At 30.2% G+C, this 11,807-nt stretch overlaps 2 protein-coding genes across 2 annotated transcripts; one reads left to right on the top strand and one right to left on the bottom strand.

Annotated features, from left to right (window-relative positions):
- The first annotated feature begins 1,228 nt into the window (after positions 1-1,228).
- Mrpl3 (mitochondrial ribosomal protein L3) lies at positions 1,229-4,979 on the top strand. The gene is made up of 8 exons (XM_076309833.1): positions 1,229-1,372; positions 1,447-1,565; positions 1,758-1,845; positions 1,922-2,143; positions 2,234-2,368; positions 2,436-2,596; positions 2,671-2,860; positions 4,687-4,979. Exons 2-8 carry the CDS (start codon positions 1,504-1,506, stop codon positions 4,918-4,920), a joined length of 1,092 nt encoding a protein of 363 aa, XP_076165948.1. The 5' UTR covers positions 1,229-1,372; positions 1,447-1,503; the 3' UTR covers positions 4,921-4,979.
- A 134-nt stretch (positions 4,980-5,113) lies between these two features.
- Positions 5,114-10,211, bottom strand: Kap-alpha3 (karyopherin alpha3). Its single transcript, XM_076309820.1, has 9 exons — positions 9,882-10,211; positions 8,159-8,261; positions 7,889-8,093; positions 7,651-7,811; positions 6,872-7,098; positions 6,426-6,791; positions 6,105-6,339; positions 5,930-6,021; positions 5,114-5,837 (listed from the first exon to the last, which is right to left on the bottom strand). The coding sequence occupies exons 1-9, from the start codon at positions 9,945-9,947 to the stop codon at positions 5,745-5,747; spliced, it is 1,548 nt and encodes a 515-aa protein (XP_076165935.1). The 5' UTR covers positions 9,948-10,211; the 3' UTR covers positions 5,114-5,744.
- Between the last annotated feature and the right edge of the window lie 1,596 nt (positions 10,212-11,807).

The following is an 11,807-nucleotide window of genomic DNA, read 5'->3' as shown; positions in this document are numbered from 1 at the left end:
AAGTGGACAGTGAACTAGTACAGACTTCTAGCGGGAACACACCGAACTACTTTTAAACTAATTTTGAAGAACAAGTAGTGCCATCTGTGACAAAATGTCCAACTTAGTAATGAAATAGTTCTCCATTCTGTTGTTAGATGACGCCACTAATTTCAAACCGACACTGCATCCACAAACGAAATAAAAATAGTACAAAGTTTCAAGAACTATTTACCCCGATGAAATATTTTTAAATTCTTGTTTCGTCTCTATCAACCGTATCCTAAGGTCAGGTTTACAGAGCAACCGGAAAAAGAAAATGGACGAAATAGCGACAAAATCGTTTCCTCTCGGAACCATCAATCAAGCCACTACCCAGAACACCGGTAGAGTTGACAGTGTCACCAGTTTCATTCGTTAAATCGTTGACTAGAAGAAGTGGGAGAAGGTAGCACACAGTGGAGACTGTCCTACTCCACGTGTCGTGCGCTGAAAAATTGGAATGGGGAAACTCACGCTCTACCGCGTGTACGAAATAAATTAATCGAAGTTCATTATTTGTAATACGATTAAATCTCTAAATGCACGAAAAACACAATGAAAAACTAATTTAATTAGTAACTCATGTTATTTTACTACTTTATTTCTCTTTTTATAAACGATATGTAATAATAATTTTACTTACAAAAGTATATAAGAAATCCTATTATTTATAAATAATAAGTAGCAATTTATTTAACAATAGTAACAATATATTATATTTATTCTTATATCTTAAAAAATCATTCCAAGTTTGTAGCAAATTAGTTCGATATTACCTAGCACGAAAGTCCTCTTGATTTTGACGACTTCTACAGCAAGTGTACGTTTCCATATACTCTCTACAATCTAAACATTCTTCTATTTCTAACATATATATCAAAGAAAAATATATTTAAATTTCGATCTGTTAGTAATATAGTAATTGCTTCAGTTAAGACTGCTAAAAATAATAATAGAATAGTTGAAATTAATACATAAATCTAAAATTTATTTTATTCTACCTAAAAATAAATAATTATTTTCCTTGAATTTTTGTCATAAATTATACACTGAGTAATATCATTTGTGCAATTATAATGCGTCTGAAACTATGACCGTCTTTTCTAAAACCTTTGGAGTCTTCCAAGTCATGCAACGCATGGTGGTAACACTGTAGATAAATAAGAAGTATTCTCCCATAGATATCTAGTTAAATAGATATCTTTATCAGTTACTTTTATTTTAATAGCTCCATCTATCAATATTTCTGCTAACGGTTTAAACGTGTTGCATGTTCACTACAGTTTTCTACAAAATTATGAGAAGACTGATTGATATATTATAATTTTTTCGTTTTCGAACTACGTGATAAGTAATAGCATTAATTAATCACTTATATTCATGAAGAGCTTAGCCTGTTTCGTAATAATTTGTACTTATTTGCAGGGTTACGTTAGTGTCATACTGTTACGATATCATTTACAAAGTGTTAATTTTGTAAATATGATAACAATACTAAACACTTTTAACAGTTTCCAACTTTTTAACAAATGTTTCAAACTAAGGTATGAAAAGAGAATAACTTATAATTATTAACCTAACTTTTAAAAATATTTTTATTGTACATTCAATATTTGTAAATATGTTATTATTTAAAAAAAGAATTTTTTATTTACATTACTTTCTTCTTTATAACTTCATTTATAAATGTAATTAACTCGAATTTTATTAACAATATTACAATAATTTATGGTCAGCATCAATGCGATAACAGTACGTAGTCGTGGCAAAATGAATCGACCAAAATTCCGTCCCCCAGAATGGCTTCCAAAAGTAAATCGAGTGGTAAGTATTGGTAAAATAAAAATTACATTTTGTTTTCTTCCTATTTTTCAAATAATGTATATTTTCCTTTTTTTAGTATCATGATGAATTGCTCACTAAAGAAAATAAAGAATTTATCTCAGAAATTGTAGCATCAAAACAATTTTTTAACTTTAAAACACCATTAAATACAGAAATAATTGTACCAGATGCACAATGGACTCCAATGTCCAAACGTACTGGTTTAATTGGTAAGAAAATAGGAGTGTATCCAATGTGGCTGAAAAATGGACAAAAAGTAATAACTACACTAATACAGGTATACAATACTCGCTATTGTAATTATATAGAACTATCTTTATACTTCAAACAAGCCCATTGAATTTGTATATATCACATTTTGTTATAGATTATAGATAATGAAGTTGTAAAATATATCCCACCAGAGAAGTTTGATCCAGTAATGCCTAGTAAGAAACATGCACGAATTAAAACAAAAAATGGTTGCCTTGTAGTAGGTGCACAGAATATTGATCCACAGCTAGTAAGTACATATAATTTTTATTCCTCTTCAGTGTTCCTACCTAATTGAAACCCAATATTCACTACAGATTACTAAAGAATACTATGGAATATTTAGTACAGCAGGAATTACACCAAAGAAAACACTAATGAGGTTTGTTGTTTCACCAAATGCTGCCCTTCAACCAGGAACTGTTTTGAATGTAACCCATTTTAAACCAGGGGAATTTCTTGACATTAGAGGCAAAACGTAAATATTTTACTGATATTTTACTTCTATATTAGACATCTAATAATCAATTACAATAATCTTTATAAATGTAGGATAGACCGTGGCTTTCAGGGTGTTATGAAAAGGTGGAAATTTAAAGGTATGCCTGCCAGTCATGGTGTAACTAAGACTCATAGAAGACCAGGTAATATAGGTTCAGGAGGTACAAAAGCTAGAGTTATGCCTGGAACAAAGATGCCTGGACATATGGGAAATCGTTGGCGAATTCTCAGAGGTGTAAAGGTAATTAATAATTATTTTGCTTACATACTTTTAACAAAACTATTTGTGGTTAAGTAGAGTAATATTTTTATTCATTGCTATTAATCTTCATAATCTTAACTCAATAATGGTAACCGAATTATTTCTAACTTTTCATTGATTACTTTTCGATTTATTTTGACTAAACAGACAAATATAGTTTTCAATTCCAATTATTAATTATTATAAATTAATAGCATTAAGAACTGAATGACCAAACTAAGACTTTCTAGAAGATTTTATTCAATTGTAAAACGAAAATTTACTTTTAATGAGTTAACGTATTTGCTTTTTATAACAAAAAGTGTAAGAACACCTTTTGTTATCTATTTCAGAGTGAACAGCAAACTTGAATGACAAGTAGTGTTCTTTAAATCAAACGAGTTTCATTTGCATAAACAATACTTATCAAATATATGTTAATTTTAATGGAAAATTATACAAATTTTACCTGTCAAAACGAATTAGACAATTCAGTATTTCAAAATCTGTGCAAGATGAATGCAATTGGAATGGATTATACTTTTTTTTGGAGGTAGAAAAAAGATAACAGTCAAGAGCTCAGTTATTCTAGCCTTTATACTTTAAATTGGATAAGTCTAAGAAATTAGTAGTTTGACTTTAGCCCCCAACATGGTTAATACTATTATTTCTCACAACTTACTAAAATGTAGTTTTTGTATGTTTTATTTGCATTTACAAATAATTGAAATTTGAGAAGTACACTGTATGAAGGGAAAAATATATTGATGAATTGCATGGACGAATATAGTTTTATGGTTAAATTTGATTAAAAACAAACATTTTCAATGGAATCATATAATTATATTCTATGCGTTTAAAATTTTTCAATTAAATTGAGTATTGTTCAATTAACACCTTCAAATGTTTTATTAACTGTTTCGAAATAGTTACTATTTATATGTGAATATTTTGTTCTAGTTTGTATTTGTAAATTTTCTATGCAGATAAGTATGTAGATTTATCTATTAATTGATAGGAAACATAAATCCACAAATTTTATTTAATATATCCATCCATTTACGACGATTACATATTATTATTCTATTTATTATTTATTTTAAAGTACTAAGCTAAGATGTGAAACTATACTGCATGTTTAGAAGAATGATAAAACGTACATTAATGATAATTTATTAATATATCAACAAAATTGTATGCAGAACCAACTCTTTAAATATTTTTTACTCAATAGCTTTATACCAAAAATATGCAAAAATTATTGTATGATTCCATCTGAAAAAGTACAATTGCATCTTCTTAATATATTGTTATACTTAATGAAAATATAAGAAACTCAAAATTTGACATCATTAAATAACTGAATTTTTTCTATTACTTTCTTCCACGTGCCATTAAAAAATAGCTGCAACTTGTCTCAGTTGTATGATTCATGCTTTTTATAACAGCAAATGAACTTCAATTTGATGTATTTTAACAGTAAGAAACTTCAAGAATTTATATATAATTGCAATATTTTGTTAAGAACATAAACAAGGAATGAAACACTAACCCATAAGTAGTACGAAACACTCATGTTTTATCTTTACCCAAGAGTTCCAAAATTAAATATATTTAAAAAAGGCTTAGTTTTTAATCATTTCTAATTGCAAAAAGTATTCTCTTGCTATATACAAATACTAACGAAGATTTATTTTGCACAAGAAGCCCATCTTAAAGGAATTAATAGATAATTACAACAATGTAAATGGATTATGTCATTATAATGACCAATGAGAATAACATTTTGTAGAAAAAAAATTAATAGTACCATTCTTGTCTTGCAGATATTACGGATAAACACCAAATATAACGTAATGTGGGTATTAGCTCAAAATATACCAGGAGAAACGAACACCATGTGCTATTTGTACGATTCACTCCTTCCACATAAAAGAACAATTTCGCCGCATTTTCCTACGTATGTACCGAACGACAAAGATACACTTCCTGATGATATTTATGCTGATGATGTTCACGCGTTCAAAGATGTCACGATCGAATTCACACCTGAATCATAAGTGTAATAAGATAGTAAATAAAAAAATGTTTTTATGATAAAAACATCATGCTTTATGAAGATGATTGAATCCCTTTTAAATTACAAACCGTCTTTTCTACATGATCAGAAATTGCCAAATTAATGTAATAGTTTTATTGTTCGTCTGCTTCTTCTTACAGAAATGATCCATAGTTGTGAATTAAACTAATAAAGAGTAGTCAATCGATTCATTTATTTAGTAATCAATATTATTATAAATTTAACATGCCTAAAATATACACGAATTGTTTTATAAATGTAACATCGCTAACCAAGACTCATCTCGAGTTAGAGTAGACAGCAGCATGATCAAGCAATAAAAAGGTTTCTTACTTTTTTTCCGTTGCTCTTCAATTTAGAGAGCAAAATAATTAGTACACTAGAATAATTTAGTTGGTACGTTGCATATCCCTAGCTGCGTCCGGCTAAGTTCCGCTCCGCCAGATTTGTTGTATGTACGATTCAAAAAAAAAAAGGTAACATACATATCGTTAGAAGAATCAGAAGGGAAACAAAAGAATACAGACTCTCTTGTTTCGGTAAGAAACACCTTTGCTCCGTAACTTTTGCCCCTATTTCGTTTCGATATCCCTTTTATTGGGCAAAAAATCAATCAGTCACTGTTATGCCTTTGGATTAGCAAAAAAAACATGATTCTTGGTTCAGCGGTGGCATATTGATATTGCCACGTGTTGTCATTGGAGCAAGAATGAGACATAAGAATAGGAAAGGGTAAGCAGAATGGCTCCATAATGGAGTTTGTCGGGGGACGGCACGATCGGATAAGAAATAATGGAGGCCCTCTCAGAATTTAAAACCTTCGCTCGGAATAGTTGACGTCTGGTCAAACTCAAATGTACCTTCTCCGACCTGTGGCCCCAAATTCGTATCATCCACCTAAAATCATTACAAAAATATATTTTTTTACAAAATTGTAAAACTACCAGAGGTGCTCTTATACTAATTAGTAAATTAAAACAAATATATACCTCTTCGGAAAAGTATTGCTCGATAATGTCATACGCTAGTTTATAAATGTCTACATTTTCATGATTTTGCAGCGCTTCGATTTTATCCAAACCTGAAAGCCGATGTTAAAAGATATACATAAATGCTTTAAATAGTGCACAAAACAAAATAAATCTTAATGATAGAAAGACCAACCTGAACACTCTTCGATCATATTAGCCAATTGTTCAACTTGTGGTCCAGCAAGTTTGAGCATGTTATGTATACCATCTAAAACAACCTGCACAACTTGAGTATCTTTACAGGAAAGGAGATCACAGAAAGGTCCAATGACACCTTCTCGTATAAGATGCACAACTTGTTCTCTGTTACCACTTATCGTCAAATTGCTAATTGCCCATGCTGCTTCTTTTTGTGTTTGGAATTCACCCTGTTAAATACAAAATATATTAATGAAGCAAAGTCAGCTGTTCAAGCTAATAGCTTTCATTGATTTCGTAAAGACTGTCTTCTCACCTTCGCCAAATTACGAATGATAAGTGGCAATAGTCCAGCATCCATAACAGCCTGGACTTGCAACTGATTGCCTGCAGTTACATTAGAAAGGAACCAGACTGCTTCTTTACAGATTTTCTCCTTCTGATGAGTAAGTAAGTTGGGGAAATGGGCAAGTGCGTCAGAGTTTAATACAGTCTGCGTTTGCTCATCTGTACCCGTTACTATATTACCAATTGCCCTCAAAGCAGCAGTTTGTACCTTAACTTCTTTGTGCGACAAAAGTGGTATAAGACGAGGCACCACGCCACTGTCTATGACCATTTGAATTTGTTCGTTACCACCGTCAGTGAGGTAACTTAATGCCCAAACTGTATCAACAAGAATCTGTAATACACATTGATCATAATGAATTGTTTCTATTATTACTTATTGCAAATTTATTAAGAATTACTTTTATCACTTACATTAACATCTGTGTGGTGAATGAGTACGTTAAGAGCAGGCAAAATATCCTTAATTGCTGGAACAGGTGGTGGTGGATCTTTATTTCTACATAAGTTCACAATCACCCATGTTACATTACGTAAAAAACTAATAGGTATATCCGGCTTAATAAATGTTAACAATGGCGCTACAACGCCAAGTCCAATAATATAATCCCTAGATTTTGGACCATCTCCAATAATATTTCCTGCAAAAAAAAGTATTGTCAATAAATACTACATTCTTACATTAGTTATTGGGAAAGCAGGAACAATATGGTTACTACAGAATATAATACAATTGAAATCATAAAATTATAAAAGGATTCTTTACGTAAAACCAGATGGAATGTAGAGAATAAATTATTTTTGAAACTATACTACAGATCCCTATATTTTGCAATTAAAAATTTAATGAAAATATTTCCCTGTAAGCAGTATTTCTATTCATGTTCGTATGTATCGGTCGCAACATAATTTATTTATTTAAATAACAACGTTTTTTGAAATGTCAAACAATTAAGGCAGAACATATTTTAAATATTCTAAGATTTAAAATGATATCACATTACATCAATAAGAATTGAATTGAGAATAAAAAAAACGAATTAAATTATTTATTATATTTCCTTAAATTGTATTAAATTGAAATAGTATATACTTTGTATATCTACAAATGCTTGAAATTCGGAACAGGAGAAAATTATTCTACAGTTCCAAATTAATTTCTATATTTTTTACTTTCATATTAAATTGGATACCTAAAGCCCATACAGCTTGTTCACAAACATTCTGTTGGCTTGAAAGTAACAAATTCAAAAAATGGGGAACAGCGCCGGCTTGTACAACTGCTTGTGTCTGGGGTGATGTTCCGCTTGCAATGTTTGTTAAAGCCCATGCTGCTTCAAATTGCAAAGGTGGACTGTAAAAATAGATTATGGAATTCATTAAGTATTTTAAATCATAAGAACTATGCACGGATTTGGATGCTCTCAATACCTATTGTGCTGTTCAAGACAACGAACTAGGATTGGTAAAATGCCACTATCAATTAATGGATCAATTGGTGGATTACGATCTGACGATAGTAACTTTCTTGCAGATTGTACAGCTTCTAATTGAACAACTGGATCTGAACTATCAGCATTCATAACCAGCTCTACCAAATTAATTTGTGACAAATGTTTATCAGCATCATCTTCATCTGAAAGAAAATGTTTTTATTATGTTCCTTATTCACATGGTTTACAAACTTGCCAAAATGTTTACCTGTAAGGTCAGTAATAGGCACATTTCTTCGTTTTTGTAAAGTCTCATCACGTTTATTTTTGCGCAATTCCACTGTCACTTCATTTCTTCTTCTTCTCATTTCCTAAAACATTCAATGCATTAATTACTCATAATTAATTAAAAATATGATTTATGGTATTATATGATTTGAATAAATTCCAAATATGATGCTATTTTAAAAAGTAATTTACAATGTACCAATTTTTGTCAATATAAATAAGACATAATGTAAATTCTGTAATTTTAATATAATTTTCAAATTTCTAAAACACATTTTAATAATATACATTAGCATTAATATAAAATCATGTATAAAATTAATAATATAAAAGATTAGTATTATTACTAATATATAATAAAGTATATCAATTTTTATTTGATTCCAATAGAACTATTCAAAGAATAACTATATATCTAATAATTTCAAACATATTTAACTTTAATGCATACTCATGTATGCAACTTAATAATAAAGTAAAGCATAAATAATGTAATAAGTACGTGTCATATTGTTTAAAACGTATTGTAAAGCAAAATCAATATTGTACCATAATACTATTACACATTAAAATCGACAATATAAATACTTTAAACTTAATAAACAACAATACTTAAAATTTATTACTATAGCCTTTAGAGCAAACTTTATAGAAAAAACCACATAATAAGTTATTAGTTCTTCAAAGTAGTTTATCACTTAGTTTGGAATCAAATTTCTTAGGCTTACAACTTACTACTGTTCATGAATGTCATTCACATAGTAAAGATGTGCTTTGTTTTAAAATGATAAAAACACAGTAATAAATACCCAAATATTTTGAAAAATATTATACTTAACTTATAATTATACTTGCAGAAATTATTAAACAATAAGCTATACATTTTTTATTCAATATAATTGCAGAACTGTATTTCATTTTGTTACTTTATGGTAGATTATTATAAAAAATTATCAGTTTGAATGCAGATTGCAGATTTGAATAGATGTTTATGACCCATGCGGTCACAGATTAAATGCCAAGTTAAGAGGTTAAGGTTCAATTTTACTTAAATGTACAATATTGGTGCAGATTTTATTTTTACATACTATTTGTCCAATGAATTGTAAGAGTTCAAACATACTTTAATAAATTGTGATTCTTTATAAGAATAAATGGTATTATTTTTTAGAGATAAAGAATTTGAATCAATCCTATGAGTTTTCAATATTGTTTGTAATATTTTTAATTACCATACTAATTGTAATATAAAGTTATAAAGTAATTACAGAAATGATAAATCTATTATAATATTTATATAAACAATACTGTAAAAACATTGTAAACATGTGATTAAGGTTTCCAGCAAATATTTGAAGTAACGTGTCTAGGAAGTTGATCACTTTTTCCGTGATTAACTATCCGACCCTATCTTTTTTGCGACGTATTTGACAATACTCCTAAAACCAACGACACTTTCCACTTGTTCCGAATACGATGATTAACGATACGGTGATCGATTTGAAATTATTGTGTCCTATACAAAATATTCACGCGGAAATGTCCGAAAATTCAACAGGACCGACAAAGTATAGAAATACATTTCACTATCTCGGAAAAACTAGTGAGCACAATAATCTTACAATCGTTTGCTTCGAACGACTGCCAAATTTTCCAGACGCACAAGGCAACTATGCACAATGACGAACAAACTGGATACTCACTTCTTGATCTTTGCCTTTGTTCTTAAAAACCAGCATTCGATTCTTGTTTAGCATTTCCGCCGCCATTTTTTCAATAACCAATCCTCCGTGCTCGCGTATATTGATATGTGCCGGCACCCGGATGCTCGTGTTATTGTGAAAAATCCCGTAACCGTGTAACTGCGGCCTATTTACTTCGACAAATGCATACCGTTGCACGACAATCTTAATGTACGTCAATATGCAATATCATGCATAACACCCGTTCCTCTAATCACGATCGCCACACGATATTCTCTGTGGTCACGTTTTCTCAACACGAACGCAGCGTTTCGACCGTTCTGAAAAGAACATGGACCAAACCTGGAAAGGTGGCGCTTCGGAAGCATCGTGTTTTCACTATGTTCACCATTGTGTTCTGCGAAAGGTGATACGACTGGTGGCAAGAATAGCGCCACGAATTCTTTGTCATGTTTAAGTCATGTGTTCGGAAGATAATTTGTTACTTTTATACCAATTAAATTATAATACATTAAGATGTATAATATTTTTATTTAATTTCAGAGAACATTTTTTAAATCAAATTCAATTAATTTAAATGTTGTGTATTGAGGAGCATTAAATACATTCTCTTTGAAAGGATTCATAGCTATCTTCACACTACCCTTTCTCCTTTATCATATATGTATATATTTATGGTATGTATATTAGATATATATATTAGGATTAATTTATTTTATTTTAGAAGTCTTAACGGTTTGTATAGAGTTAGAGAGATCAAAAGATCGATATTTTTCAAATTATACTTTCTGAAAATATGAAGCCTTAACAGACAACATTATAAAAAGGAAAAAAGATGCGGGACATATTCAAAAAGGTACGGGAACGCACCTACGTAGCAGTAAGCTAGAACCGAAAATAATTTAGACAATGACAGACGTTCAAAATATTTTTCGCAAAATGCGAAATTTTTAATAATGTTGTTTGGCACATAACTCCAAAAAACATTTTAAGCGGTACTCTTTATAAGCAGTATTCTAACATATTTAAGCATACTTAATTTTATGAGCATCAAAATAAGTCAATATTTTCACCAGTATTGCAACAAAGAGAATGAAGATCATCGGCGACCTGAAAATTCATGAAGCAACAAAAGAAAAGAGGACAGGGGCCAGAAAATTAAAAATTGCATATGTATATTTTATATCGCTTGAAGGATTTATTTATAAACCAAGAATAGATGATTAAAGATCAAATAAAATTTAAGAGTTTAATTTTTGCAATACATGTTGCTCAAATTTTAAATGCGTTTTTCTCAAAACGATATTTTTAATATTAGTTGTTACAATATCTCCAAGAACCACTACAACCAATTCACTTGAAATTAAAAAAACTTCCATTTTGCAATACTTTTTGATAATTTTTTTAAGATGACCTTAAGAAGACCTTTTTTTTGAATGTTTAATTGTATATAAGCCCTTAAGGCTTGGTCTCATTAGATCATCTTACTGTAGACACCACCTATACATTCACGTACTGTTTTAGTTATTGCACGCCTAAAATGTCGATCGCATAAGGGCGACTGGAACTTTACATGATAGCTATGAATTAATAATACTTTATCAATAGATCTGCGATATCAACGATTAAAATAATTAATTAGTCCACTTAATAAATCATTACTTATTAAATGTGTATGATTGTATTTTATACTGACGACATGTTAGTGTTGGCCGTCGAGGACCATTGAGAGAGTGCCGAAGACGGTGCCCAGCGCGTTGTCAAATGGATCAGGAAGATTGGTTTGAAGTTGGCGTTCCATAAAACCGAAATGTTGATACATGCACCTCAACGAGAATTACCACTTCCCCTAATTGGGGTAGGTGGGGTCAATGTCGAGGTGAAGTTCCAGATGAAATATTTGATAGTGATCCTCGACAGCCACTG

This window comes from Ptiloglossa arizonensis, chromosome 1, assembly GCF_051014685.1.
Source record: "Ptiloglossa arizonensis isolate GNS036 chromosome 1, iyPtiAriz1_principal, whole genome shotgun sequence".
Lineage (NCBI taxonomy): Eukaryota > Metazoa > Arthropoda > Insecta > Hymenoptera > Colletidae > Ptiloglossa > Ptiloglossa arizonensis.
The sequence above is the reverse complement of the archived record's forward strand: the minus strand, read 5'-3'. Positions and strand labels throughout refer to the sequence as shown.

What these genes read in the sequence shown, in the direction of transcription:
- Mrpl3 (XM_076309833.1), top strand. Translation starts at nt 1,504, where the DNA reads ATGATAACAATACTAAACACTTTTAACAGTTTCCAACTTTTTAACAAA. An exon ending in TTCCAAAAGTAAATCGAGTG is followed by an intron (nt 1,846 to 1,921) that starts GTAAGTATTGGT and finishes TCCTTTTTTTAG; the next exon opens with TATCATGATGAATTGCTCAC. An exon ending in CTTGACATTAGAGGCAAAAC is followed by an intron (nt 2,597 to 2,670) that starts GTAAATATTTTA and finishes TTATAAATGTAG; the next exon opens with GATAGACCGTGGCTTTCAGG.
- Kap-alpha3 (XM_076309820.1), bottom strand. Translation starts at nt 9,947, where the DNA reads ATGGCGGCGGAAATGCTAAACAAGAATCGAATGCTGGTTTTTAAGAAC. An exon ending in TCATTCGTAATTTGGCGAAG is followed by an intron (nt 6,340 to 6,425) that starts GTGAGAAGACAG and finishes TGTATTTAACAG; the next exon opens with GGTGAATTCCAAACACAAAA. An exon ending in TATGATCGAAGAGTGTTCAG is followed by an intron (nt 6,022 to 6,104) that starts GTTGGTCTTTCT and finishes ATCGGCTTTCAG; the next exon opens with GTTTGGATAAAATCGAAGCG.